We start from the raw sequence: 26,957 nt of genomic DNA, 5'->3' as shown, positions 1-26,957 counted from the left end.
CCGAACCGCCATTATGGCAATTCCCCCATCTGTTACGTGGATACCGTCGTTTTCATAAAGCTGGAGGATGTCACCAGCCTGTAAATTTATGGGCTGCAATTCGCGTTCTGGTGTGATGGCTTTGGAGTCGGTGCTTGCTTTCGGCTTGCTAAGATAAATCGTGGGATTTTTTCGCAGGTTTTTGATGGCGATTGCTCCTTCGACCTGATCCCCATCAATTTCTTCGGTTTGGGTGCTGTTAAAATCTTGCTAGTCAGCAGATGCTGGCCCATATAAGCATCGTTGTAAAACGTTGGCGCCGGACCTTCGTGGCTCTTCGTGAATCAAGGTTTCCATTCCTCGTGGCACTGGCACTCTAGCAGCCTGGGGTTCCAGTGGCTTCGGAAGCACAATGATCACCAACATTTGACCCTTGCTCGGTACCAGGGCGTTTTCGACCCAAAGGCACTCCAGGCCGTGATCGAAGGTGATGCTTAGCCCTTTAGCTTTGGCTTGTGCAACAACAATGGTATTAAACTTGACACTTCGTTAGGCACGGTTGGCAAACGGGTAAACCTGTCGACTTACGTAGTCCCTGTTGTATAACAAGGCAACTGGTTGCAGTAGTGGTAAATGCGACATCGGCAACCGCCATAGGCCTCCCCTTTCTTCCACCGGTGTCATGTCTCGGGCGGAAAAGCAGACCCTACCAGCGCTTTCCCGCATATCCGGCAAACGTTCGATTTTGAAAGGGGGATCCATGACGGACCTGTTGAACTTGGCTGTTGTCGGAGTCGGGATCGGACACCTGCTAAAGTCGGGCGGCAAGCGGGGCACTGAGCTGATGACACAACGGCACGCACGTGGTATTCCCGCCGCCCCGCTGGGCGCCGCCTTATCGCGCCTTATCGCGTTTTATCGAACGGATTGGCCCATTCCAAAATGATGTCACCCCACCAAACCAGCATCGCCCCTTACCCCCCGCTTAGTGATGCTGTGGGCTTTTCCCGCCGATCTTTTAAGACGGCGAGTTCAAAGAAGAGTCGGAAAATCGTTCCTCCATCACCGACTTCCTCTGAACTCCTCGTCCGGCGCCTCCCCTTCTGCATTCCCACGACCACCGATACGTCGCCGTCCTTGTCGAGCGTCGGTTCCTGGTGGGTGTATTGCGTGGTGATCCCGGAACTCGACCGAGCGCTGTTCGCGCTGCTCGAGCCGTTCCGGCTCGGGGGCGCGGGCACCGTCGTGTTTTGACCGTGGGTGCAGGTGTCCGATAAACTGGTCGTAGTCCATCGGCATTTCGGCGGAGAGCATCAAGTCTCGTGACCCCTTTGGCCAGGTCGGCTTGGCCCCGTTGGTCTAGCTGTTTCCGCCCGCCCGTGTCGATATACCCTCGAGGTCCGTCGATCCCGAACATGGAAGGCGGCTCGGTGGAGCCACGTGTAGATCGTTTCGCTGTTGGACCAGGCGAGGGCCTAGGAGAGGTGCGTCGATGCAAGCGGTCTCCTTCTTCTTTTTGATGTGGTGGCCCAGAACTCCCTTACCATGTCGGCCCGCTCGCCAGCTCACCGTCTGTCCGCAGCCTGTTGAGGCTGCCCGATTTGCATTGGTGTTAGGTATAGGATTAATTAATGATCAACGAAGAGGGAAAGCTATCAAGACAGACGCCCCAGCCCAGCTGTAATCGCTCATATAAGTGCGGTTGTGCGCATAATGGCCGGTCCGGCTGGAAATCCGCTGACGACGCGTGTTGTGACGCATCTCCGTGGCCGCAATCCCCACCGCCTCTGGAGGCCGCTTGTATACTCACGGAGCCCAGCCCTCTTAACACAATCATCATGCCCACTCAAAATATAATTTCGTCTTCCTAAAATTGTGCCTGCCGTTAAATAGGAGCTCGTGATACATTTTTTATTAATTTATAAGCAAGCGCTTTAAACCCGGGGAAATCCGCATCATACCTATATTTCTTACTTCATTTTAAAAGCCCATATCTTTTCTTTGAGACTCCTCCAGCGTCTGCATGAAGCTCAGATCATCTTTGTCATTTCTGGGAGGCGGAGGCGGGGGAGACGGCGGCGGCGGAGGCAGGGGAGACGGCGGCGGCGGAGGCGGCGGCGGAGGCGGCGGACCAGACGCTTGAGCCATGCTTCCAGATAATACAAAGGGCCCAAGGTTGCTGGATTGGATGATAGTCAGTAAAGGTGAATAGATATGTCTCTTTTATTCTTTGGTACCGATGCAGAACTAGCTAGACCATTTATACATTTTCGGCCAAAGCAAGCAAAACTCCTTTTAAAGGGTTTACCTGTCTGCCCGTCCTTAATGCCAGCCAGTATGTGAAGTACCATCTAACTCTGGCTCAGCTGCGCCAAGTGCAGGCAGGTAGGCTATTACTTGGAAGGTTTTCGTCGAGGTCGGCTGTCCTTTTCACGCCAGTAAGGTCTCGTTAGCGGCGTAGCAAGTCTGCCCGTCGGAAACGCAACCATTTTCTCCGCTTGTGCATAGTGATTGCCCCCGCCGGCTTGCAGGTACGGGCTTAGCCTCACCCATTTCCTTTCCCATCGTTGGTCCGTTGTGGAGGTGTGTGCACAAACAAAACTGGCGATGGCTGCATTAGTGGTTTCCTGCAATGCAACGCTTTCAATAAGTTTCTCCAAGAAATGGATAAGCCCAGCCTGAGCGGGAGGGCGGTCGATCGAGAAGCGGCCACGTCATCTCGCGGAATGATCAAGACATTCACGCCCTAACACCCGTCCGCTAATTCCTCTGCTTAGTAAAACACTTATGGATTCCATCCACCCGAATGATTTCCGCCGTGCATGTGGACAGGGCGAAGGGGCTACTGGAGAAAACCTGGCCATCCACATCCGCACCTTATACACCCACCATCAATACCACAAGCCCAGCCCGGGGGGAGGCCCCCTCCTTGCGTGAGGCGGAAAATTTGGTTCTCTCCAAGCAACCGAGATACAGTGCGAGTTTATCAGGGGTCACTCCTAATGTATACATTGGTACAGTTAAAACACTGTGTACAGTCCGCCAGAAAAGCTCGTCATCATCTCAGGCAGGACGGCTGCCTACCGGACCAACTTAAATACAAAAACACGGTTCGATATGGCCCTTAAACTGAAGACCACATTACAGTAATTTCCACTGACTGCTTCCACATGACGGCAAAACTGGTTTCCTCCTGCTCGCCATCAACTCTCACTGGCATGACTGCGACCTTTTTAAAACCTTTTTTCACGTACTGGGGTTCCCCCATTCGGCTGGATTCGACCAAACAATATCCCTCTCCGGCCTCCTTCACAAACTCCTCAAGGAGCATCGCTGCAGCGCCGAGGCGACGAAAGGGACGATCTGTTACGAGCAGGTGCATGGTGAACCATTGTTGAATGCCGGCGTTTTTGATGTTGTTCCGGATCGACCTGCTGGCGTTTTCCAGGACGTCAGAGCGCGCTCGGGAGCCGACGAGCTCGAATTTTTCGATAAGGTCCTCCGGAGGCCATACTAGTCCAGAAAAGGATTGGCAGATTAGTGAAATTGTATATAAAACGAGAGTGAGGAAAGGAGAGAAATGGCGGAGCGAATCCCTCACCATCTAGCTGCTTGGCGTGGCTCTCCTGAGACCAGATGGCGAATGCAATTACGTTCCCGTTTTTCTCGATAACGCGGCATTCGGAAAACAGCCCTTCGAGCTTGGATTCCCAGATCGACCGCATAACCTCCGGGTATTCAAGGCGGCGTGGCCACTCATATTGGTAAGTAACATCGTCTGGCGTAGAGCCCACTACGATCTCGACAAGCTGTGGGAGGTCAGTGGTTTTGGCCATTCGAAGCTCCATATTTGCCGTATTTTTCGGATTTCGGCGTGGATGGTGCGTCCGTAGATATGCTGCGTGGGTCGTCTAGTGATGTCCTCAACCGCGCGTTCGGCTGTATTCGCCCGTGCGTTGAGGGTGGGCGATAGCCTTGAAGCCAAGTAGCACAGATAAGTGCACTGGGATCCTTGTTCCGCAGCCTGCCTGCTGCCCACTGTCACTTCACTCTCGAGCCAAAGGCAGCGATAGCTGTCCCAATCTCTCCCGAGGTCGACGCCCTTCTTTTAAGCAGCTGCCTCAATGTCAGGCATGTGTTAGCCTGCATATGCAACCTGCGAAATACGAAGTCAGGCTGGCAACTTCGAGTTCCCGTTGTCGGGCTTATACCCGAAACGGTCAGGGCGTAAATGCACTCTATCAGGACTCGCGCCACGGATCGTTGCATTTGGGGCTGGTACACGGTTGGCCAGCCGGTACTGGCAATGGTGGCGGGGGGTGCGTTTACAAAAGGAGGTTAGCTGCAAAGCTGCGCATGCAGGGGCCAGGATTAGGGCGGCGACTTTCAAGCGTCGCGGTCAGCCAACGGATTCCTTGAAAGTGGGTTGTCAACATAGGCTCCCTGGTTGCGTGCTTCGTTTGGGCAAGCTGCACATTACATGTCGGTGAAAGGTGACCGGAGTTCCGTCTTTTGCATGGCGGTTGCCTGCACAGCGGTTTCCTGAGTTGGGAAGCTGCTAAAAAGCAAAATACACCCCTAGGCCCGCCGGCTTGCTGTCGCCGGCTTGTAAGACAAGGCTGCGGACCTTTGGGGTGGGGGTGTATGATTTGCGCATCCCGACACCCCAAAACCCTGCCATTGGCAGAGCAATCACACCGAATTACACCAGCTGCAACCTCCAATTGGGGCGCATGCATCCTGTGGCGGGGCGAAGGACACATCTTGAGTTGGAGCACCAGGGGTGGCTGGGAGATTGCGACGGTTCAGTCCTACGTGCCTGAGGTGTCCAAATCGCCGAGAACGAGCACCCGATAGCAGTAAGCTATCCTCGTAGCTAATAAAAAGTTCAGCCTCCTAACTTGGACAGCTGCGCCAATCTACAAGCCGAAATCCACGGCATGACTGCTATTTGGAGAAAACGATAGCAACGACGGCGTTGCTGACGCTTGGGCATGTGCCTTCACCTGCTGCTTGGACGCGCATAGATGGAACCGTTGCCCGTTAGGCAGCCCGCCAAAGGTTCAAGCTATATATACCAATACATGAGGCTCTCACTCGCTGTGGCTTAGGGGCGGGCTCCCGTACCTACCAAGCCGGGCGAGGCAGCTGCCCGCCATTATTCATGTGAAATTTCAAGATAGTGTGACCTCTTGCACGCCCGGGCATGGTGGACGCCGGGGTAGCCAGCCGGGCGTTGATCTTCCGCAAGGCAGCCTGCACATTCGGTGAGCTTCCCTTGCGGACTGTTGCTAACAGAAGGAACGCGGCTCTGCCGCTCTACGCCCCGTCGCAAAGCCTTGCCAAACGCTTATAAAAAACCGCGGCAGTCGCCCTCCCACCGATGTTTCCCGTCTTTCGCAAGTCGCTGCAACCCCTACGCACGATATATGCCAGCCATACTTGGACTCAGCAGACTTTACCTTTCTTTACCACGATGCCGCCACGCGCAGCGACGGTCGAAGACGATGAATCCGACCATGCGGTGAGCCATTGCGGCAAACCCCCCAAGAAAAGGCCTTACGACCCGATGAGTACCTTACCACAATCTCCCGCCGTGGGCGAAAAATCCGAGCCAGATCAGAAACCGCGAAGTGGGTCTCATGTCCCATATGTGGAGCCCGAAAAGAGTGATCGGAACAAACAAAGACAAAGCAGACGGGGACATGAGGGCAAGGAAAGACAGGACGAAAGACGGGGACATAGGAGCGAGAAAGGACGGGACGAGGAAAGATGGGGACACAGGGGCAATGAAAGACGGGACAAGGAATGGGGACACAGGGGCAAGGAAAGACGGGACGAGGAAAGACCGGGACACAGGAGCAGGGGCGAGGAAGGATGGGAACGCGGGGGCGAAGAAGGAAGGGAACGCGGGGGCGAAGAAGGAAGGGAACGTAGGGACGAGGAAGAACGGAAACGCAGGAGCAGGGGCAAGAAGGGTGGGAAAAGTCTGATGGTTCTGTCCCTTATAACACTTTTGTTTGCTTGTTATAAATAGAATAGACGGGCACGGTAATAACGGGGATTCGGGCTTCTCTTGTTCAACCTTTTAGGGAAGGCGGGTTGATGTTGACCAGAGGAGAAAAACTGGCTTTGCTTTTTCCGCGCTGACACGCTTGTTGCAATGAGTACAGTTTACCCTATTCTTCGATGTCGCCATCTTCTTTGTGAACGATTGTGAGGCTATTCCGGTCGGCGGAAGGATATGGGAAGCGGCCTATCGTGCTTCTGTCCCAACAGGGGGCGACAAAGGTGCAAAGGTCTGCAACAGTAGCAGCGGTAAAACCAAGGCCGGGAAGATCCTAAAAAGCGTTTCTGCTGTAGCAGTCCGCGCCCGCTGCTCTTTTCATTTGGGGTATTCCGTATCGGCCCCTGCAGCCACCAAGCTACGTCTGGCCGCTCCGTACCGCTAATCCATGCAGCATTTGGCCTCGCGAAGGTGGATGTCTCTAGTTGAAAACCTGGCGTCCAATTACCATTAGCCTCCCCACAAGCGGCAGAGCCTCATCGAGGGGTGTAAGTTGTGAACTAGCCCTGAAGCGGGGTTGAGCGAATGCGGATAAAAGTGGACCTTGGGTCTGGTTAATAGGTATGCATTTAGGACAGGGCCCGGAACCCGCCCAGGGCAACCTGACACTAGGGGCTGGGGGCTGCAGCCTGCGTGCCTGCCACGGTCTCCGGATTGCAGCCAGCCAGCTGCACAGTACCTTCCAAATCATGCACCTTCACACTTCGGGAAATCCATCCAATCACTCCCCAGAAGGTCAGCTCAGTGAGCGTCAGCGTACAGCCACCCAAACTCTTTTTATGCAGCTGGAGCTCGGGGGCAACCCGTTCAGGAACAGCAATTGTTTTGAGCGTGTATATCCCTGCCGGGGTGACAACTTCCAGAAAATGCAGAGATGGGTTTCACAGCGCGAAGTGGCATGCGCCGCATACAGAGCTTTTGTAGTCGGGAGGTCAACTGTCTCGATCGGGCTTTATGGGTCGGGCGCCGCAGATGCGGCCATGGGGAAAGAAAGGCGCGGCGACACTTATGCCAGGGTGCGGGAGGAGCGCAGCTGAACCAGGACGGCTCACCGGGACCGTGGTTCAAACTACTAGTCGCGTGCTCCACCGCATCCGCCCATTCGGATGGCGGCAAGGCCCTGCTGCCAGGGCTCCACAGAGTACGCCCTCTTGGAACTTTCGTAGTATGGCCAGCGGTAATTGCGGGCGAATGGAGCTTTCGCGCCGCATACCGGAAGGTGTGAACCCTGGGAAGGGGCCGGATCGGAAACTCTTGAAACTTTGAACTTCGGCGGTGTCCGAAAAAAGCGCCCTCATTCGGAGTAAAAGTATAGCGCATCTCGCTCTCAAAGTAAACGCAGTTATTTTATTATATGCTACAACGATTTGCATCCTTCTTCCTTTTATTGCTTTCCATGCGAAGCGCACTTACGTGCTCCGGCGGGTTGTGACCCTGGCCAGCCGCTTGCTCCAGCGGGGGGCCGTGCCGCCAATTGCTTGGCGGCTGCTTTCTTCCTTTCTGCGGCGGGTTAGAATATATAAAGCGTGGAAGAAAGCTGAGGTATAAACTTACTGCGGGCGAGGATCAAGCTGCAAAGAGAGACCACACCGCCGCGGTCATCATCCTCTTGAGACATATAAGTGGCGGATGGCGCCGTATCGATCCTTGGGCATTTTGGCAGATAGTGTTGCAATGAGGTAGGAATAAGATTGGGAGCCCGGGGCGGCGTGGGCCACTTTGAGCGCCGCGCCGAACGTGCGCTGTTTTCGTCACGCCCGAATCCGACGCCGCTTAGTCAATTGGTGCGGGGAAAGCGTCAAGCCGCAAAATGTGCTAGTTTATGCTAAAGATAAACGACTACTCGTCCCGCTGGGTACTTACCCCGAAACTGAACGGTGGTTAGTGGCAATACAATGTGGGACTGCCAGCGACATGTCAATTTGAGCTACTGGTGTTCGCTGTTCACAATTTTGCAATGATGCCCAACCATGTTACTATTTTAATAATTAGTTCGCGGTTCGCCCGACGCCCGCCGTTTCGCTGGGGCTTATCCCGCGACGCTTTGGGCACGCGCTTTTTTTCGGCCATGGCGGGCTCGTTCGGGAGGCAGGCCCGGTTGGTAAGTCTCGCTGCCGCTCCAGCCTGCTTCTTTCATTGGAAGCAGCTTTCGGGTTGGAAGGCCCCCCGCCGGCTTTTTCCGAAGCCAAGGCCGGGCATCCTCGCCTACCTGATTTGCGGGACTCCGCCCGAGCGACAAACGGCCGACTCCGTCGCCTGTCGCTGCTCATTACCTGCCGGGTGCAGCAAGGCGTCTTATCACCAAGGTAGTTCCTGCGCCTGTATCTAATCTATACGCAATTATGGCCCTAGTGATGATGACGGGCTCGATACATTACCAGACCCCCCACCCATTGATTGTGGAACAGCCAAGCCCATCGAGTGGTACCCACTTTAGATGAGGTCATTGGCAACAATCGCGGGGCACCCCTCCTTCGCTGCCTTTCCATCACGAGCCGAGCATTTCCTCGATAGAAAAAAATCAATAGTAACCCCTACGAAAGGCGACTTCAACCCTCCCGGTTTCCGGTTTGTCCCGTCAAAACTAATCCGCTGACCATTTTTCTAGTCAGCGGACCGGTTCGAGCCAATTGTACACTAGCATAGTATTAAAAAAGGGGTCGCACCACCACCGCCCCCGCCTATGGCAAATGTTTCTATCGACTTTCCGCCTACCACGTCGAGCGGCTTTATTCATGAGTGAACCACCCACCTTGGCTTGCGGGATTTAGCCATCCGATTTTTTAGTCAATGTCTCGCGAAGTTTAGTTTACCCGAAAGTTTGAGCGATATTCGGCAGGTTTCCGTGCTTTTTAAATTACATGTGCCTCTCCCAACGGTGGATATAATTATCCCACCCTGCTCAGGTTCTTTTTTCGTCCGCATTCGCAGGTGGCAACAGTGACTGCATGTTCGAAACAATGGCAGATCTTTGCTTGTGCGCTCCTTTCAGCGACGAGCACTTAAAACGCGCCACATTAATGTAGGTATTCCAATCTTATAATCTTGCATTTCAATGGACGTCAACCAACTCTCATTAGCTACAACAATCTCCCAGAGGTGTCGACACAGCCAGCCATCGACGACGAACATCTGGATTTCTTCGACAATCTCCTTTGCCGGCATCGTCTGCAAGGTGTCATCGGCCTCCACCTGGCTCATAGCCATTATCCTATCCCCGACAACACTATCCTGCTCGGGACCAGCATCAATCTCCCAGATGGAACGAGCGCCGAAAAATCTATTCGCCGCTGGGTCAAGCCTACCCTCATAGAGGATGTGCGCGGCGAGCAGATTCATGGACATGTATATGTCGTCAAACCAAATGGCTCTCTCCACCCCTACGAGTTCCAGCACGGCCATTTTCCGGTTCCTTCTGAGCTCGACCTCGGTCCTTTCCTTCGAGAGTTCGCCAAAGCAGTGATGGAAAAGGAGCTGCAGGATTTAATTGCACTTGAAATCCTCCATCCTGAAGACACTAACCGGGAACTGGCGTTGGAATTCATCGTCGACGAGGTCCACCATATTCTGGTCGACGAGTCGGTGGCGGAGGGGTGGAAGCAGACTCGGACAACTGGCTGGGCGCACAGAGTCGAGGGGGATGGGGGGGCTCGCGTTTTGAAGGGTAACGTGGCTTACGCCCCACCAAAAAAAGGGGATGGCCATGTGACTTACACCGATGGGAAACCGGATGCGAAACCGGCCACCGTTTCGGATGTGGCGAGTGCGCTTGCAGCGCTTTGGAAGTAGGATGTTTGCTCGTTGCGATTTTCTATTTTGTTTTTATTTTTATCTTTCATCTATCAAGTTGTTCCTAGCAGGAGCTGCTCGCCCTGCTCGCAACCGGCAGGCATCACGGCTTTGCTGAGGCCCTGCAGTTTGGAGTCCTACTGAGGCATTTCGCGAGTAGTCGGTTGGTTGAGGATATAATCGCGATACGATTCGTGAATAAAAACGGTTACGGTTAGGAAGGGTTTATCAACTTCAGGGATGACGAGGCGGAAGGTGGCCGTTCCGGCCAGAATGGATACGTGTGTGGTACGGTCCACCAGGTTTTGGTCGATCTCGTAAAATTTTGCGGGACGTGGATTCGCCCCCTGCGGAGTTTGGTCTGATGGCCCGCCCTTATACAAAGGTGTTTGCGGTAAAGCCTCGCCAAGGGGCCCGTCTTTGGTTAGAAGGCTTGCGATTTGCATGGGCGATGGTGGGGCTTGGTGATAGGAAGACGCGGTCGCCGCCCAATTTTGAGATTGAAGTCGCTCTGCAAGAAATGATACTGACGTTAGCCGCATTCCACCAAAACCGGCGACGTTATTCACGAGCGCAATATGGGCCTGCTGGGCGCTAGGTTCGGGCCGCCCGTATCGATGGGGAAACGCGGCTTGTCGGCGCTCGTATAAGGGGAAGAGTGTGTTTGGTGGGCTTTCATACCAGTGCCTGCATCAAAGTTGTGCCCCGGCGAGACTGCGTTGGCACTGTAGGCCAAGCCGGAGGGGAAACCAGGGTTGTACGACGTATGCGGTGCGTTGTCCGTTCCTGGAAGCACGGGCGGGACATCGTGGACCGTGGACTGGGCCGGGTGGGAAGGGGGTGCTGGCGCAGACGAAGCTGCGCGTATGTTGAAACTTCAGGTCAGCTGGCGTTCGTGCAATCGACGCCGGGATGGCATCACACCTGGAAGGGATGAGCTGCTTACGCTGCTGGATCGGCGTGTCTGCACCAGAGCCCTGTCCAAGGTTGGCGTTGCTTGAACCCGGGGCTGAGCGTGGTTCAGGATGGGAATCAGGGTGCGGAAAAGGTCGGCCGGGATTGTAACCGGGCACGTCGGGCGTGTGCGAAGCGTTGTGGCCGGTTCCCGAGTGCTTCGGCTGAGCCCGGAGGGCGTGCGGCGAGGGCGCGTGGGCCGCAAACGCTTGGTATGCAGACGGAGCTGTAGTGCGTTGAAATTCAGGTTAGACGGCGCGAGAAATGAAGGGAAAAGGAGGGCATCCTTACATGGCGCGGCGTTTGGAAGGTCCTGGCGCTGGCGTCCGGCATCGGAGTGTCGGTCGGGATCGAAATTTTCCGTTGGATGAGGGGAGGGCTTCGGCTCGAGCAAAGTCGGTGTCGCTGGGACGACCCGTTAGACGGCGCGGACGAATAAAGTAGGAGGGGAGCCTTACAACCAACGCACGAGCCAGCCACGGTCCCTGAGCTCCCACTGTGCGTAAGCCCTGACTCCGACTCTGAGTGTTTCCGCTTCAAGGGGTTGGTCGGGGTAGCATGACGTGGGGTTGCTGCTGAATCGTGCGACTGCTGAAGATGAAGCGCGTGTAGGCTTTTGATAAGCCCAGGGAGGTCGTCTGCGAAGATCTCGTAAGCCAGTCCTGATAAATATAGGCAAATATTAGCAAACTTTCTCTCCGAGAAAAATACATTACAGTTCGCTAAAATGTACCAAGGACGCAAGCTTTTATCTCTGTAGGTCCAGCGGCATCACGGAACCACTTCCAGACTTTCCAGTCGAACGGGAACCTCTGATTCAGCTTGCGCGACTCCGCCTTGAGACTTTCCTGATGGTTTTCAAACCAAATGTTCCAGTCAGTTCCTGGAAGACACTGGCAGAGACAAATCAAAGCCGAAAAAGAAAGCCCTAAGGCAAAACCGTGTTGGTCCCAGTGATTGGCGATCGCTTTTGCTTCATTGGACCAATTTCTCCTTGAAATGGTCTTGGGCAAAGTGGCGGAGTCTAGTATGGCTCTTAAGTAAGCCTCTGCTTCCTCTTCTGCTTTCCGCTTTTCATCCCGAGCCTTTTCCGCTTCAGCTTCAAGTCTTTCCGCTTCGGCTGCGAGCCTCGACGCTTCCGACGCGGCCGCCTTCGCTTCAGCTTCACGTCGACGGGCATTGGCTGCTGCCTTTTCAATTTTAGTGTGCATTGTCGGAAGCGGATGGAGCCGAAAGGAGGTACAAGGGAGGATTGCGGGAGGCTGCGAAGTAAGGGCGAACCGGGTGACAGCGCGGAAGCAGACGGTGTGGAAATTCGGGTTGCGAAGGTCGGGCGGGGGTGGTGAACAGATAGGGTGAAAGTGAGACGAGCAAAAAGAGCGAGCAAACGAGGGGAGGAAGTGAAATTGCAAAGGCCGAGCAAAAAGAGCGGACGGACAGGGGGGCGGAAGTGGGGATTGCAAAAGCCGAGCAAAAAGAGCAGATGGACAGGGCGGGGAAGTGGGATTGCAAAGGCTGAGCAAAAAGAGCGGAGGACAGGGGGGCGGAAGTGGGTGTCGTGGTGACCGAGCAAAAAGAGCAGACAGACAGGGGGCGGAAGTGGGTGTCGTGGTAGCCGAGCAAAAAGAGCAGATGGACAGGGGGGTGGAGGTTGGATTGCAGACTGTGCAAAAAGAGCAGACGGATAGGGGTGTAGAAGTGGGGATTGCAAAAGCCGAGCAAAAAGAGCAGACGGACAGGGGGTGGGAGTGGGTGTCGTGGTGGCCGAGCAAAAAGAGCAGACGAACAGGGGGGTGGAAGTGGGTTGCAAAGGCTGTGCAAAAAGAGCAGACGGATAGGGGGTGGGAAGGGGAGGAGTGGCTGTCAAGCGGCGGCTTAGCGCGTGATATAGTGGGGGTCCGACATGCGGCAGGCAGCCACATAATTTCACACAGCCAATCAATACCTCTGTTAAAACAACGACCTCTCTACACGCTCTCACAAGGCCGCCAGCTTAAAATGTGTGGCTGTGGGGGAGCGTGTACCCTGGAGCCGTACCGAGTCCCGCTCCGGCGCCCGGCTGTCCGCAGAGGCTGGACCCTTTCGCAGGTTACTTTCTATGCCAAAGAACAAGGACTTCTGATTCGTAATATTCCTCCATCCGACAATCTCGTAGTCCTCCTCCTCCGGCCGCGTGCCTGAGCCTCACAGCCAGTGTAGTGCCGCGGTCGGTGGCGGCTTCCGAGTTCTCCTCCCGGCGCCGCTTAAGGGTATTCCCTCGATGAACGTTCGGGATGCTTCAGGACCAGTGGGTTTTAGCGCTCCGTTGTCGCGAGCTGCTTCGGTAGAAGCGGTGATAGGGCGTCTGCGTTACTCTCCTCTTCTGCCGCCTCGTCAAAATGTGCTGCCCCTTGTGAGGAGATGCTGGTGTTGAAGCTTGGCTTGTCGGAGGGCTCGTCGGACGGCTCGTCGGACGGCTTGGCGTCTTCCCACTCTAGGGTGATTTCCGTCGTTACTTGTATAAGTGACTTCGGTTGCTGGTAGTTGATGCTGACGATGCGGCGAGGTGGAAGCTCGGAGAGGTCCTCTGCCGGGCAGCAGCATAGTAAGGTTATAATGGAATATATCCAACCGGGCGGCTTAACTTGGAGCTGCGCATCAGGGTCCTCCGCTTTCAAGGACGAACGTTCCCGAGATTTAGGTGGAAGCATCGCGTGGAGGGCAGAGGGTATGGAATAAAGAAACGCGGATGCCGGTCGTTAGGTGTTGGGATGTTGTCCGGCAAATGGAAATCGGGAAAGCGCTGAAGATGTTTATTTATGCCCAGCCAGGCAGGTCCATCAAACTCATCCACCTCGCAGTATTGTCTGTTAAATGCCTGGAAATCATCTGCCGCCGGCCGGGGCTTGGTCGACCTAACCCAACCAGGGCAAGATGCAACCGGAACAGGTTCCGAAACAACACCTTTCTGCGGCTTTCCTAACCCTGCCGGTGGCGGCCGCTATTCAAGAGAGCCAAAGATTTAGCCCTGTAAAACTTTCCGGATGCCCCCTCCCCTCCCACGGCTGGTCTCTTTGTCTTTATATATGAATGATCCCACTTCAATAATTACCAGACCTTGGAATCGCTATCATGGCCGAAATACTGGGCTTCTCTGCTAATGTCGACGGTGTCGTGCGAGGTGTGGCGGCGCTCAAGGACCGCGTTGACCGTCGACGACTTCTGTGACCGCTCCAAGACGAGGTTCCGTCGGAGACTCTCCGTCAGCTCTGTGGAAATCATGTTGCGCCTCACCGTCTTGGGGGAGTGCACTTCTTGGTGGTGGGTGTTATGGGCCGGGGTCGGAATGGGCAACCTCGGAATCTTGTTGACAGGTTTGAGGTGCGCGGCTAGACTGCCCTTTTTCATGATTGGAGGGCTGTCATCCGAGTCGTTTGGCGACGCCACGAAGGAAGGCCCCTGGAGCTGTGGCCGGCCCTGGTGGATGGCCGACGTCGACTGCGAGGCGCCGTTGCCCAGCTTCACCTGGCGGTCGTTGCGTTCCAGCATCAGAGTGATAAGCGACCGCCTCGAAGTTAGGTTCACCTTGGAGTCGACGCGTTGGAAGGTCTTCTCGTCGATGCTCGACTTGCCACCCTCGTCGTTCGAGTCCTCCCAGTAGGGCGAGTCGTCATCGCCGTCGATCGCACTCTCGTCGACATCGTCGGCCTCTCTCGTAACGAACTGGCTGCTGAAAGAAGCCTGCCTCTTCATGCCGCTCAGAGAATCGCCGCAGGAAGGCGAGCCACACAGTGCAAACTTGGGCTGCTGCTTCTCGGCCTGCATAGGCTTCGCTGGGGGTGTCGAGGTCGGTTTCGGAATGGAGAAGCCGCGGATGACTGTGTGGCTGGGTGTCGTCTTATCGTTGCTTTTCAGCTTGCCACTCTTCTCGTTCGAGTCCTTACAGTCGGGCGAGTCGTCATCGTCGTCGATCGCGCTCTCGTCGACGTTGTAAGACTCAGTCTTTTTGCGGTCTGCTTCTTTGCAATGCATGGTTGGCGTTATATCTTCGACCAGGAAACTTAAGCTCGAATTGGGTGTTACGACTGGCGTTTGCGGTATACAAATACCAAGACTGAGCAGGATCCCGACTCCATTACAAAGCGACATACGGGTGAGGTGGAAGGCAGCGGGTTGTGCACTAGGGTGGTGACAAATGGCACCCCCCACGAGTGACATCTTCTCCGCAAAATGTGCCGCTCCGTGGTATGTCATTTGCCATCATCCCATAGGTTAACGGTTTATGTTGGAGTGCAGGAATCGCGGGGAATTATAAATTGGTGCGGGGGGTCGGGCCTGGATATTGGCATCTTCTAACAAGGGGATGCTTTTGAATATGGATGGGTTTTGCCTTGTAAGGTGAGTGGTGCTCCGTATGGCTGTCGAACGACCAACAACAAGCTTGGTTTAGCAACGACTAACGGCTTTTGGAAACAACTCTCTGGTGTGATACGCTTTCCCGCCGTACTTTTCCGGCTCCATTCAACAAATAGGGGTCGAGTACAGGGGGTGCAACACACGCGTTCCTCCTGCCGCGCTGGGTTTGTGGGCTTTGCATTGTCATCGAGGCTGGTGTTGAAACCGGAGAATTTCAGCTCACTTCCTAGGGTACAGCAATGGAGATGAAGCCCGCTGCGATGCTATAGTTAAGTGCCGCCCCAGTTGCATTTCCTCGATGATGGCCCAGCCCATTACGGCAGCAACCTGAACCAGCATCCTCGAATCCGCTCGTTTGTTGTGGAGCTCCAGATCCGATCCATATCAAATGTGCACGATAATCTTGCAGGTTCATTACCAGCATATCAAGGGTGAGATCCGCATTGCCCCAGCAGCTGGGGAAAGGCTATGACAGCTATAATGCTTTGGGCCATTCGATCCTGAGCTAGCACTAGCAACACCGCAAAGACTTACTGCTGGATCCACCTAGCCCGCCCGCAATCTGGCCCCGGTTCCCAGGCCCGCGGCCCTCCAATTGCGTCCGCGCAGTTCGATCACCAAGCCACTGCATTACGGTAATAAGCAAATGCATTTAACCCATAAGCAAGGGTGAGGGCGTGCTGAAGGACAAGAACCGCTATCTTAAAATTATACAAAGCCGACTAGACCGCACCGTCATTCTTGCGGAAAACCGTGTCGAGGCCCTCAATGGCGTCGCGCCGAGGCCAGGGGAGGGCGGCCCGCAGGGGATGCCCCAACGGCCGGGGCTGCCGTTTTGGCTAGGCCAGCCACCCGGCGGCTCGCACTCGGGCGCCTCCTCGCCCGCCGGGACTTCGCCGTACTCACAGCGCTGACAGCCGCTTCCGCAGCACCCGCACTTGGCAGAGCATTTGCGGGCTTCCCAGCCGCAGCACGGCCAGCCGCTTTAATCCTAACTACCGAAGCCAGGGGCAGCCCCGCGGGCAGAGAATGAGGCACACTTATCCTGCTTCAGCACGAATCCACTACATTCGACATTTTGTATTTTTGTATTTCGTTTTTGGGAAGCTTTCCGACCACAGCTAGGTCGTCGAATCTGGGTTCTATAGCAGCGGTGTAATATCACGGCACACGCCCTAAAAACGAGAATCGTGCGTTTAAACAGTCCGTTTAGGCAGGTGCTGACTGCAGGGGCTCGTTTACGTGTTTCCTGTGTCCAGCCAACTCGGACTTTGACGCGTCTTGGACGGTGGGCGAACACCGGAGGCGCAGACGTTAATTGAATTATCTTATCTTACCCATAGATTGCAGCCCTGGGTCCAGAGGGAAAGCGGTACCCAAGGCAATCAGAAACTTACACCTCCCCGCAGGCCGGACCGTCGCCAGCTCACAAATCACCTGGCTGGGAGTGACGCTTAAGGCCACAGAGAAGGGAGGGGTCAGCCTTCCCGCGAACGTGGTAGCGAGGCTGGTGAAGGCTCAAGCACTGACTGCCTTTACGAAACGGGTTAACGCCGTGTACAGAGGCCTCCGCCCGGATGCCGCGAGGGCGTGGTTCAAGTCCGGAGAGGTTCCTACACCGTCGTACGGGCTATGGCCACTGTTCCAGGGGCACCAGAACCAGAGAGCGGTGGCCGAACTTAAAAGCCTTGAGGCGGCAACCAAGGCCTCGCTGAAAGCACTCACCCCAGCGTGGGAGAACATTACCCGTGGCGCTAAGGTACTGGGCCGTGGGCTTCTCCCCCCCAGGAGGTGTGGGGGAGAGAGCTAGCAAGGGCGTCCACCAGGCTGCACTCGCTCCCGGCGAGCCACCCAATCTCCTACAGACTCAACCGCCCCACGGGGTCACCGTTAAGGCTAGCGAGCCTGTACCTCAGCACCCCGCTGGACCCCGCCCCGGAAAAGCTAGACCCCGTTGGGCCGGGGGCGGCAGCGATAGTGGAGCTGTTTGGACTAAAAACCCGACCGCAAAAGGCGTTACGCCCGAAAGGTGACCCCGGACCACGCCTCGCACAGGCGGACCCCGAGCCGTGGTGGGAGGCCAACAAACCAAAGTTGTTCGCGCACGTCAAATGGGACCCCAGGTGCTCGTGGGAGAAGGGGCTCCACGGGATGAGCAGGGCAGAGAGAACGACACGGGACCCGGTCCTGGTAGAAGGTAGGGGGCAGTTACACACCTTGCTAGCCGAGGGGTCAGGGCATGGAAATTTCGAGTTCTACCACTCCAGGTTTAACCACCCGCCATCCCCCGACTGGTTCTGCCTTTGCGGGGAGGTGAAAGAGGTAGGCCATACCGACACCTGCGAGCTGCGGAGAGTGCCCGCCCCCTGGAGGAAGGAACCCCTCCTGGAACAAAACAACACGGAGGAAGCCAAGTGGCGGAGGAGAGGCAAGAACGCCATGATCCGGATCAGGATCGAGAAGACCCTCAAAAATATGGGGGTCGACCAGCTGATGCACATCAGCGGAAGTGGGATAGAGGCCAAGGGACAAGCAACCCGGGAAGAGGACCCGGAGGACTCGGAGCCGGAGGAGGAGCTTCCGATCGCGGAGGTCTGCAGATTGGAATAAGGGGACACAGGGCCCAAAGGAAGGTGAGGGGTAGGGTTTTACAGTTGCCTCGTGGTTATAACTTTCCCTGTACCTAGCCTCCTAGAGCCGGCGCAATGCGGCCACAGAGAAGTTGCCCAGCCGCCGTCGCGGGCACGTCAGAGGACCGCATGCTGTGGTCGCTCGACGGGACTGGCCCTGCCAGCACCCGAGGCACTGACGTTAATCAAGTTGTCTTCTCTTGTCGTGGCTCAGCGACTCCCAGGCGCCACGCCACAGTCCCTGGTTTTCATACCGGCCTCGACTCGGCACTCGGATATGCCTTCACGCCCGCTTGCCGTAAAGTTGACCAAAGTTGTGGAAGGCGAGGCGATGTTGGTTGCGAAAGTGTGGTGGGGGTGGTTAGATCACTGAACACTACCTGGGTACTTATTAGGGTGGAAAACAGAACGGTGATGTCGCCACGACGCCGCAGTAAGCAATAAGGCCTGCATTGACACGCCATCAGCCCTTCATTGGACTTTGAACTTTTTATAAATGGAACCCAGACGGGTATAAACGTGCGCGCATCTCAAATTGAGGGGCGCCTCGGTTGCGCACGTTTAAATGGGCTTAGAGGAAGCCTTTTAATCGGGTTCATATTGTCCTAACTGCGGCAATGGCTGGTCGACAACCCCTCCCCCTCCATCCTATTTGCATAATTTGCTTTGCAAGCGTTTAAATTATGCATATATCTAATTGTTTGCACCTAGGTACCGAGAAGTTCTTTCCAAACTGGATGTGCGAGTTTGCGCGACGATTCGCGTTAGGATGCAGTGTTTGACGCGACGAACACGGCGCGATAAAACGCGTTCCGCTAAGCCACGTCAGCCACAAACAATGCATAACCGCTGCCTGGCGCTGCCAAAACCCTACCAATCACCAAGCGCGTCAGCCACAAATCCGTAAGTAGTCCGCATTAAAACGGCCAGCTGCCCCACGTCGCGCGGATCTCTTTCTTCCACTCAAACATCACTCGCTCGATTGAGCGGGCCTCGACGCAATGGCGGCCTTAGGCGGCGTTTTCGATAACGCGCCTCGCGAAGTCAAGGAATACATTTCCAACGGACCCGCTGAGGTCAAGCAATGGCTTCAAAGCAACCTGGGAAACCGCTCCCGCGCCCGCGACCGCGACGGCGGCCGCGACGCAAAGATCCGGGAACTGGAGGAAGAAAACATTAGGCTTAGAGAGCAGGCTGAGGAGAGGGCCCAGCAGCAGGCTGAGAAGCAGGCTGAGGAGATCAGACGGCAGGCCGAGGAGAACAAGAACTTGCGGGCCGAGCTTGACAAACTGCGCCAGAGCAAGAAGAAAAGTACAGCCGGGACCAGTGAGCAGACTGAGCAACATACCGAGAACATCGAGAGACAGCTAGCAAAACGGCACGCCAACGAGATCGAGAATGTCCGGGCCAAGCTAGCCAAGAAGATAGAGGAACTAGAGGCCGAAACGGAACGGCTCAAACAGGAGGCTGAAAAGGCCAAGAGACAGGCCAAACTTGAGCTTCGCCAACAGAATACGGCCGGGACTGGTGAGCAGCCACATTAGGCAGGCAACCGCCAAACAAAGAGCTAACTATCGACTTGGATGCAGTCTCTGGGGTACCTGCATCGGGCCCTTCGCCATCCTCGGCTGCGTCATCGACGGCGAGCAGCGAGCAAGAGAGTAGCGCCGGCTCCACCGATTCCGCAAGCATTTCCAGCACTTCCAGCAGGCCCCCCCGCGAAAGCCAGTCGGATGCACCTCCAATGAAACACCCACTTGAGGTCGACACCGGCTCTAGACGAAGAACCCTTCGAAGTTTCGGTTCGATGACTTCACTGCTGGGCGATGCTCACGCCGTATCAAGCAGCGATCTCGAACCGCAGTCGCCCAACAGTCCCGCCCAAGATGCAGCCGACACCGCCGACATCGATATGTCCGACGCCGCCAACGCCGCCGACACCGCCGACATCGATGTATCCGACGCCGCCGACGCCGCATCCCCAGGCAGCAATCCCGGAGCACAGTCCCCGCCTAGCAGTTCCCTCAGCAGCCCCCCCGATAGTCCCTCTCAGGATACAGCCGGCCCTCCCCTAAACGCCAATACGAGCTCTATGGTCGACCTCGAAACCTTACAACCGCAAAGGCCGCCCTCAGATCTCAAGATGCCCAAGTTCAAGGGGCCCAGCAAAATCATGCTTACTAAAGCGGTTCAGTGGGCGAAAGAGCATTTCAAAGAGAAGGGGGTCGACGACTTCAGGCCTGGCAACTTCTTTAGCGCTGGGGTGTTCCATGAAGCTTGCACCATGAAATCCTGGCCGGTGATTGACCACTCGAGTGTTCAAGCGCTTAACAAGGTGAAGAATAGACGCTTTGCCGTCATTCTCTGCCATGTTGAGGATGGGCTCCAACTTTCGGGGGTCAAGCCTAATCATTTCGTTGTGGCTATTGTCGACTGGAGGGAGGAAACGGTGAAAAACTTGCGGGGAAAAAGCAGAGGTGGACGAAAGGGAAGATCGGGGAAGGGGTTGGGGAAGTTTACGCATTGGGGAATGGACCGAAACATGGCAGACAAGCTGCGGGAGGATTGTGAGAAAGAATTGAAGCTTGAACTAGAAGATTCCAAAAACGAGGTAAGGAAAGCCCCTTAAAACTTGGTCGATATTATCTAACCTTATTCATCCAGCTCCGCGACTATATCGGCAACACCTGTCTGCTTCAATGTTTGACGGGCGTTCGGTCCTACTTCGGAGAAACAACTCCTCCCGATGGCGACCAGCACCTCGTGCGATGGTATTATCTCGAAATGCTATTGCAACACTGGGTTCACTGCTACAACGATGAGGCCACGTCTGCCGACACGCAAACAGCTATAGCCGAAGACCCTTTTGCCGCGGGTCCCCCACCGGGATCTGCCGACCAGCACGGAGACGAAGTCATGGTCGAAAGCGTTCCAAGCGACGGCTCTGTTCCCCAGCCGACTGGGGAGGCTGCCAATTTCACTTCGGCTCAATTCGCCCCGCAGGCCGGGCCATCCCGAAAACGCCTCCCCAACGGCCGAACCACGGCGGCTGGGGGGACTTCGACCACGCCTGGCTGCAGCCCGCTTCCTTCCAGTTCTCCGCCAGAACCGCCTCTGCAGTCTATGCACATTGACGACATGGGACCAAACTTGGCCAAGAATTTGTGGGATAAGTTCGGGCCCTCAGTCGGCGGCATGATCCGCATCGAGGGTTTGTCGCCACCTACCTCGGCCGAACTGAAGGAGAAGATTCAACAGCCGGATCAGGCATGGGATCTGCTCGGTGTGGAGTACAGCCTTGACGAACCGGGCACGTGCAGGGTACGTCTCGCCGACCCGAAAGGCGGGTTCAGTGTGCCGGACTTCTCCGATGCGGTGCCTCAAGAGGACCCCGAACGGTTCCTTAATAACATTTGCGCCAACCCCCCTAATGAAGTCATCGGTTACTACGTCGGGCCTCCGTGTACAAACAGCAACGAGCCGTTCAACGGCCTGCTTCATCCAGGCAAGCTTGCAGAACTGGCGGAGCTGCGGCGGCAGAAAGGCGAAGAACGAGGCGATTCAAAGCAGGACTGGGAGGTTGCCGGCGTAACTACGCCTTACGAACATATCGGTCACCGACTGTCGGCCACCTGCTTCCATCGCGAAGATGCACACTATTGGTCCGCCAATATCAACCTTTCCGGGGAGAAGATATGGGTTGTAGTCAAGCCAGAGTCTACGGGAGCCTTCGAAGCATACGTCAGGGGCCGTTACAGCAGTTTCGACTGCGACCAGTGGCTCCGCCACCACAACCTGCTCATTGGGCCATCTACACTCCGTGCGGCAGGCATTGGATTCGAGGTACTGAGCGCCCATCCCGGCACGATGGTCGTCACAAGGCCAGGACAGTACCACATGGTCGTCAACAGGACCCCGTCATTCGCCACAGCCATCAATTTCCTGATGCCTAGCGATTCGCTATTGCCCGAGGCCGCGACAAAGGTTTGCGGGGGCTGCGGTCTCGAGTTCGCAGAGGAAGAGAAGCTCTGGGACTTTGAACATGTGGGGAAAAATCAGCTGTCGTCACGTCCGAAACGGGCCGCCGCCCGACGCCCCGCAATTTCCGGCGCATACAAGACATCCCCCAGCAAGAAGAAGCGGCCCGCGGCCGGGCAGATGGACACCGACTCACCGGGCAAGCAGCCAAAGAAGCTGAGGGAGTTGCCACCTCCCAAAACGCTGGCGGAAAACCTGACGAACAAAGAGGCGATGTTGCGGGGAGTAAAACAACTCCTTGCTGCCAAAGAGATGGCTGGTTCCTCACAAACATCAACCGGTTTCAAAATCCGAGGACAATGGTTCAGACAGGCTGCTGAACTCTATCGTCTTAGCGTCAAGCATGAGCGCTCTTCCGCTTTCTGTGCGCTACTATCCGTGGTCGCTTTGATGAGTGCCATGGAAAAAATGCGTGCTCGCATACCCCCTGGGTTCAAGCAAGTGCCATCCGATGTCTACAACGCGGTCTTCCAACAGATCGGCGGCACGGACACGAGAAAGACATTTGACAACAAGATGAGCCTGTCTCGCAAACTTGCGAGGGTTTTCAACGACAAGTACAGAGGTCTTTTGCCTTTCGTCTGCTTCAACAACGATGGCCCTTCGACTATCTCGGCTTTTACGAAGATGACTGATGACGATGTTGCGGAACTTCACATGGCTATTGACAACGACGAACGGACAGGTGCGCTAGCCGACTTTGGCAAGGAGCTCTTGGGCTGTATTTTGGAAGAGACTGCTTTCCGTAACAGAGTTTGGGCGGATCGTTCTTACCCACAACTGGAAGAGATGGCCGACGAGGATTTGCTCGACCTCATTAAACAGACAAGGATCTCCAAGTAGTTTTCATTAGGATATGGCAGTTTGTTACGCGAATCTTGCTAGGACAACGCACATTTTTTGCAGTGGTTGCACCTGCTGGCGGTCGTGCACGGGCCACAAAGTTTCCCGACACGAGGAAACTTTGTGGCCCGTGCACGACCGCCAGCAGGTGCAACCACTGCAAAAAACCATGCTATAACAGTACGGCACATCACGGCATGCACTTGATGCTTAGCAGGACATTGACAGTCCAAGCTATATCGCTTATAAATTGAATGAAAAGCTCAATAGGAGTGAAAACACTACAGTAAACATAGTAAATAACTGCATTAAAATGAAAAAGTATACACATTCTCCGTCGCCCACTGAAGAAAATCTCTCAGATCGTGGCTAAGGTTCTTTCCCATAGGTACAACCTCGCCCGTAATATCAAGCTCGAACATAGGACTTTCTGGCAGGCTTTCATCGCCCCTTTCCGAACCTATAGCGAACTGCTGCTTATGCTCCCCCAAATGCTGTGACCCGAACACCCGGTGCTCGAAATCATAGCCCTCGAGCTTGAGTCTGGCATCCCAGCGCCCCGGTAAAGGTTCGTTTACCGACGGGATGAGCAGGCCATTGTAGACTTGCGCCATTTCGGGTTGCTTCATTGAGCCAAAGCTGTCCGTATGCGAGCTGGAAGATTCAAGCATATCTGTCGGCTTGGAGACGTCGGATACACCACCGGAATCGCGGTGCCGGTCCAGCCTGTTGTTACCGGTCAAACCTCCTAGCCTGGTATCATTTCCACCCTTCTTTTTGGCCTTTCTGGTATTGCTATTATTATTGCGCTCGTCTTTATCGGAGCTCAAGAGGCCCCCAATGCCCCCAAGCCCGAACCCATCGAGCCAGCACGCGAGTTCGTCGACATCCAGTGTTTCCGATCCTTGAGTAAAGTGTACATTGCCAGAAGGAAAGCCATCGGTACCATCGGAAAGGGTGGGCCTTTGAAGAACGGCCAAGTCTAGCATTTCGTAGCTTCCCAGCCTTTTAGCTCCGAAAGTGTCAATGTCGGACCGGGAAAGACGGATTGGGCCGTGGCGGAAGGTGGGCATGGTGATTGTAAAAGGGCTGCATGGTAAATATACGTGGGTAGACGTAACCGGTTGTGCCTCCTGCGCCTGCTGCCTCGTCCTGTTTTGCGCTATTTGCTGTTGTGCGTGTTGCTGCGTAGTTGAACCTTCTTCCGCATCAGTGATTACAATTTTTGGAATGTCGAGCAAGGGCAGTGATTGAGGAGGCTGTAGCCGCGGTGGGCCGTTTCCTTCCGCTTTGTTTTGTCGCTGCGGTAGTACGCCGGCCGCAGCGATCCTGGTCAGGAGGTCCTCAAGATGAAATGGTTCAATCGGTGTTGCGCCGTCGTTGATCTGGATTCCGAGGGCGGCTTCCACCGCGGCAAAGGCTTTGTCAGTCTCTTCCCGCGACGAGTCCATCTCAAGTCCAGGCATGGATACCGAAGGCAATGGCATATCTGCCGTTGGACGGATGGAAAAAGTTGGAAAGTCCGTGTTTGTGAATGCCCCAAGCGAGCCGCTATAGCGGTACGAATAAGTGGACAGACGTGGAATTGGCGGCTGCGGCAGTGAAGGGCTGGGTGTCATGTGGGCATCCGTAGGTTTAAAGGCCATGGAGCAGAGTCGGTTTTTCTTTCCCCAGGGCCTGATTTTGGTTCTCAGGTTGCTTGGTCCGTTTGGCTCATTTTTAGCCCGGTGGCGAGGTTTTCGGGACAAAATCATGGCCGCGGTAGAATCGATCGCACAGGTTTGCACGAGCCGAAAGATATCCTATCAGATTTCAATGTTGAAAAAAGAATAATAGTTTTTGACAGACAAGAGACACAAAAAAGTTTGTGAAATAAAATAGGAAAAAGAATAAAACGAGGAAAAAAAGGGATGGATGAATTTGAGATTTTGACCAAAAAGGTATGTTTGATAAGTGCGAGTAACATATAAATGCCATCTAAAGAAACGGCACAAAAGCGAAAGTGAAGACATAGGCTTGTGGATTCCCCCAAAGCCATAGGCGCAATCCCTAATGTAAATAGGCTAAATGGGGATGAAATGCTGTGGTATGTGCTTCCCTCGTTGCTCGTGATGCTTGATAGTTGGGGGTTTTCAGGTTGGCAAGCCAAAAGTGGAGTAAATTCCCCAATTGGCAGTTAGCAGCTGGCTACCTCCTTCGAACAACATCGCTGCCGATAACTCTCCCAAAAACATTGCGGATACTGCACTGGAGCATTCGGCCTATAATCACCCGGTGGTGATTTTATCGCCAAAGGCATGCGCCGACGGAACGGTCGTCGTGCTTGTGGTCGGTTTACACTTGTCCACTGCCGCGGGTCGTGGCCCCACGTCCTGCCGTCGTCCGACGCTGGGGGGTTGATGCGAAACTTGCAATTACCTTTTTCCTAACCGGAAATTGATTTATGGAGCGACACAGATGACGTCTTTCAGGGGCCGGACCCCTGCAAAGGCCTTATAAATATAGAAATCTAACCCGCCAGAAGTACCAGGGCTACCAAACTCCCACGTGCAACCCTTGATAACGGTGGCAACCCTTTGAAACGCTACAATTGCTACCTTTTTTTCCACCTCCTTTGCCGCCTCTTTGCCACCCCCTACCCTGCGGAATATATAAAGCTAGCCACCCGTTGCGGCCAGACTAATGGAGGCACGATGACCTTGCATTGGCGCTATGAACGAAGATTCTACACTGAAGAGAGGTGAAAGGAAAATGCGCTGGTCGCGCCGGCGCGACACGCGCCTGAAGTTGTGAGCCCCTCTATGTGGCTTGCGCGCTTGCGCCTGCCCCACAGTTGTGGCGGTGCCACTGGATGTCTGGCTCGTGGCGCCACCGTCAGAGACAACACTAATGAATCCCGTCATTTGATGCCTACACCCAGATGCGAAAGTAGGTGATCTGTTTGTAATACCGTCAGGCATGCCTTGTCCAGCTTGTTTTGTCCTTCTCCAAACTCCCAAATAAGCAAACACCTCCGTTCTTCCTGAACAAGAGACAGGATCTGCGTGGCACAGAGATACGCCGCTGCCTCTCAACTTCTATGACAGGCCCAGGGTATTCGTAACCGGCCCTGATAGCTCCAGTCCGAAGCGAGGACTAGATGCGGAGCGTAAACGTGCGATCAAAGTTAACCCTACTCGTTAACACGGATGGTAAGGCCGGCGCTCATTCTCAGAGGCTCTCCTCAATAACGAACTTCCGCATGGCCTTCCACTCAACGTAGCGTTCGTGGCCGATGTGGTGCGACGAGAGCAGCCAGGCGAACTCCTTCTTGGCCTTCGCCGTCGGGCCGTTGAAGTAAAAACGCATCGGCCACTTCTCCACGATGGTATTCTTCTCCTTCATCTGCACGCCTCGAGTGACACCGACGTCGTCGAAGCGGAATCTCTTCATGTAGCTAATTAAACGACGACGTTGTTGTTCTTGTCAGCTTGGAGGTCCTGCTCGACGGGAGAAAGAGGCAAGGGATGCCAATGGAGCACACGGGTAAACTTACGCGTCGAAGATCATGTCTATGTCTCTCGCTGTATCCTTCGCCGCCATGGAGCGGATGGTGAAGTTCAGGGCCTCGTCCCTCAAGGACACCGCTGCCATCATGGAAGTCAAAGGCGCAAGCGAACTGAACTGGGCAGGCTTATCCATATACTCCATAACCTTTTCGAAGACCTTCTCGTCATCCGAAGTCGGTCCCAGAGATATGACAACCTCTTCAACCGCATTGAGGAAGACCATCAGGATTGTAGCCTTGTCATTGACCTCGGGGGTCTTGAGCATCGGGCTGACGGCATCAAGGGTGCTCTCGATTCCAAGATAGCCAGTGTCGCAGATGTTGGAAGCCTGTTATATGTGTCAGTCTCAGTGATACTGGGGAAACATTAGCGGGCTTGCTTTGCACGATACGTACCTCGATGCGGTCGAATTTCTTGTTCGGAATCATGTCCTTTAGTAGGCGGACATCCGTGCAGCAAAGCTCGAAGGAAATCTTGCGAAAAGCGAGCTGGCCATGGAACTCCCGACCACGGTTGAAGATGTACTCGTAGAGGGCGCCATACGCATCCTTCCTCGCCGGGCCCCGCTGCGAGTCGAGGACATCAGGAAGAGACCAGCCGGAAAGCGGGTCCGATGAGTCCATCATGGGCCAGACATCCTTCTCTTGGAAGAAGGTGCTGTTTGACATGTAGATAGGAGTCAGTCACGGGCATGGACACATCTCTTAATTGGGT

At 55.0% G+C, this 26,957-nt stretch overlaps 14 protein-coding genes across 14 annotated transcripts in view; 5 read left to right on the top strand and 9 right to left on the bottom strand.

Annotated features, from left to right (window-relative positions):
- Nucleotides 1–249: 249 nt before the first annotated feature.
- Nucleotides 250–795, bottom strand: GGTG_13320 (hypothetical protein; the record flags this gene model as incomplete). Its single annotated transcript, XM_009231226.1, has 2 exons — nucleotides 250–516; nucleotides 568–795. Coding segments are annotated over 2 exons (495 nt in total), but the record flags the coding sequence as incomplete, so codon positions are not given.
- Nucleotides 796–1,041: 246 nt separating this feature from the next.
- On the bottom strand, nucleotides 1,042–1,278 carry GGTG_13319 (hypothetical protein; the record flags this gene model as incomplete). The annotated part of the gene is made up of 1 exon (XM_009231225.1): nucleotides 1,042–1,278. One exon carries the CDS (start codon nucleotides 1,276–1,278, stop codon nucleotides 1,042–1,044), a length of 237 nt encoding a protein of 78 aa, XP_009229489.1.
- Nucleotides 1,279–1,959: 681 nt separating this feature from the next.
- Nucleotides 1,960–3,827, bottom strand: GGTG_13318 (hypothetical protein; the record flags this gene model as incomplete). Its single annotated transcript, XM_009231224.1, has 3 exons — nucleotides 1,960–2,158; nucleotides 3,297–3,492; nucleotides 3,581–3,827. The coding sequence occupies 3 exons, from the start codon at nucleotides 3,825–3,827 to the stop codon at nucleotides 1,960–1,962; spliced, it is 642 nt and encodes a 213-aa protein (XP_009229488.1).
- A 1,358-nt stretch (nucleotides 3,828–5,185) lies between these two features.
- On the top strand, nucleotides 5,186–6,431 carry GGTG_13317 (hypothetical protein; the record flags this gene model as incomplete). The annotated part of the gene is made up of 3 exons (XM_009231223.1): nucleotides 5,186–5,246; nucleotides 5,349–5,957; nucleotides 6,148–6,431. The coding sequence occupies 3 exons, from the start codon at nucleotides 5,186–5,188 to the stop codon at nucleotides 6,429–6,431; spliced, it is 954 nt and encodes a 317-aa protein (XP_009229487.1).
- Nucleotides 6,432–7,118: 687 nt separating this feature from the next.
- On the bottom strand, nucleotides 7,119–7,987 carry GGTG_13316 (hypothetical protein; the record flags this gene model as incomplete). The annotated part of the gene is made up of 3 exons (XM_009231222.1): nucleotides 7,601–7,987; nucleotides 7,460–7,542; nucleotides 7,119–7,274 (listed from the first exon to the last, which is right to left on the bottom strand). Exons 1-3 carry the CDS (start codon nucleotides 7,662–7,664, stop codon nucleotides 7,119–7,121), a joined length of 303 nt encoding a protein of 100 aa, XP_009229486.1. The 5' UTR covers nucleotides 7,665–7,987.
- Nucleotides 7,988–9,006: 1,019 nt separating this feature from the next.
- On the top strand, nucleotides 9,007–9,835 carry GGTG_13315 (hypothetical protein; the record flags this gene model as incomplete). Its single annotated transcript, XM_009231221.1, has 2 exons — nucleotides 9,007–9,068; nucleotides 9,127–9,835. 2 exons carry the CDS (start codon nucleotides 9,007–9,009, stop codon nucleotides 9,833–9,835), a joined length of 771 nt encoding a protein of 256 aa, XP_009229485.1.
- Nucleotides 9,710–12,010, bottom strand: GGTG_13314 (hypothetical protein). Its single transcript, XM_009231220.1, has 6 exons — nucleotides 11,523–12,010; nucleotides 11,248–11,451; nucleotides 11,081–11,194; nucleotides 10,782–11,015; nucleotides 10,517–10,693; nucleotides 9,710–10,346 (listed from the first exon to the last, which is right to left on the bottom strand). Exons 1-6 carry the CDS (start codon nucleotides 11,998–12,000, stop codon nucleotides 9,973–9,975), a joined length of 1,581 nt encoding a protein of 526 aa, XP_009229484.1. The 5' UTR covers nucleotides 12,001–12,010; the 3' UTR covers nucleotides 9,710–9,972.
- A 1,073-nt stretch (nucleotides 12,011–13,083) lies between these two features.
- On the bottom strand, nucleotides 13,084–13,479 carry GGTG_13313 (hypothetical protein; the record flags this gene model as incomplete). The annotated part of the gene is made up of 1 exon (XM_009231219.1): nucleotides 13,084–13,479. One exon carries the CDS (start codon nucleotides 13,477–13,479, stop codon nucleotides 13,084–13,086), a length of 396 nt encoding a protein of 131 aa, XP_009229483.1.
- A 397-nt stretch (nucleotides 13,480–13,876) lies between these two features.
- On the bottom strand, nucleotides 13,877–14,800 carry GGTG_13312 (hypothetical protein; the record flags this gene model as incomplete). Its single annotated transcript, XM_009231218.1, has 1 exon — nucleotides 13,877–14,800. One exon carries the CDS (start codon nucleotides 14,798–14,800, stop codon nucleotides 13,877–13,879), a length of 924 nt encoding a protein of 307 aa, XP_009229482.1.
- A 772-nt stretch (nucleotides 14,801–15,572) lies between these two features.
- On the top strand, nucleotides 15,573–17,794 carry GGTG_13311 (hypothetical protein; the record flags this gene model as incomplete). Its single annotated transcript, XM_009231217.1, has 4 exons — nucleotides 15,573–15,615; nucleotides 15,911–16,082; nucleotides 16,574–16,975; nucleotides 17,050–17,794. The coding sequence occupies 4 exons, from the start codon at nucleotides 15,573–15,575 to the stop codon at nucleotides 17,792–17,794; spliced, it is 1,362 nt and encodes a 453-aa protein (XP_009229481.1).
- Nucleotides 17,795–18,815: 1,021 nt separating this feature from the next.
- On the top strand, nucleotides 18,816–19,385 carry GGTG_13310 (hypothetical protein; the record flags this gene model as incomplete). The annotated part of the gene is made up of 2 exons (XM_009231216.1): nucleotides 18,816–19,341; nucleotides 19,363–19,385. The coding sequence occupies 2 exons, from the start codon at nucleotides 18,816–18,818 to the stop codon at nucleotides 19,383–19,385; spliced, it is 549 nt and encodes a 182-aa protein (XP_009229480.1).
- An 854-nt stretch (nucleotides 19,386–20,239) lies between these two features.
- Nucleotides 20,240–22,755, top strand: GGTG_13309 (hypothetical protein). The gene is made up of 2 exons (XM_009231215.1): nucleotides 20,240–20,425; nucleotides 20,479–22,755. The coding sequence occupies exons 1-2, from the start codon at nucleotides 20,345–20,347 to the stop codon at nucleotides 22,693–22,695; spliced, it is 2,298 nt and encodes a 765-aa protein (XP_009229479.1). The 5' UTR covers nucleotides 20,240–20,344; the 3' UTR covers nucleotides 22,696–22,755.
- Nucleotides 22,756–23,003: 248 nt separating this feature from the next.
- GGTG_13308 (hypothetical protein) lies at nucleotides 23,004–24,341 on the bottom strand (the record flags this gene model as incomplete). The annotated part of the gene is made up of 1 exon (XM_009231214.1): nucleotides 23,004–24,341. One exon carries the CDS (start codon nucleotides 24,339–24,341, stop codon nucleotides 23,004–23,006), a length of 1,338 nt encoding a protein of 445 aa, XP_009229478.1.
- Nucleotides 24,342–25,905: 1,564 nt separating this feature from the next.
- Nucleotides 25,906–26,957, bottom strand: part of GGTG_13307 (hypothetical protein) — a gene marked incomplete at both ends in the record, with an annotated part of 3,328 nt that continues 2,276 nt past the window's right edge. Inside the window, 3 exons of the mRNA XM_009231213.1 lie at nucleotides 25,906–26,131; nucleotides 26,231–26,571; nucleotides 26,639–26,881. Of these exons, the coding sequence (XP_009229477.1) occupies nucleotides 25,906–26,131; nucleotides 26,231–26,571; nucleotides 26,639–26,881 (810 nt within the window). The remainder of the gene's footprint in view (nucleotides 26,132–26,230; nucleotides 26,572–26,638; nucleotides 26,882–26,957) is intronic.

This window comes from Gaeumannomyces tritici (genome assembly GCF_000145635.1).
Source record: "Gaeumannomyces tritici R3-111a-1 unplaced genomic scaffold supercont2.11, whole genome shotgun sequence".
NCBI classification, from domain to species: domain Eukaryota; kingdom Fungi; phylum Ascomycota; class Sordariomycetes; order Magnaporthales; family Magnaporthaceae; genus Gaeumannomyces; species Gaeumannomyces tritici.
Note: the sequence above shows the minus strand (reverse complement) of the source record. Positions and strands in the feature narration are given on the sequence as shown.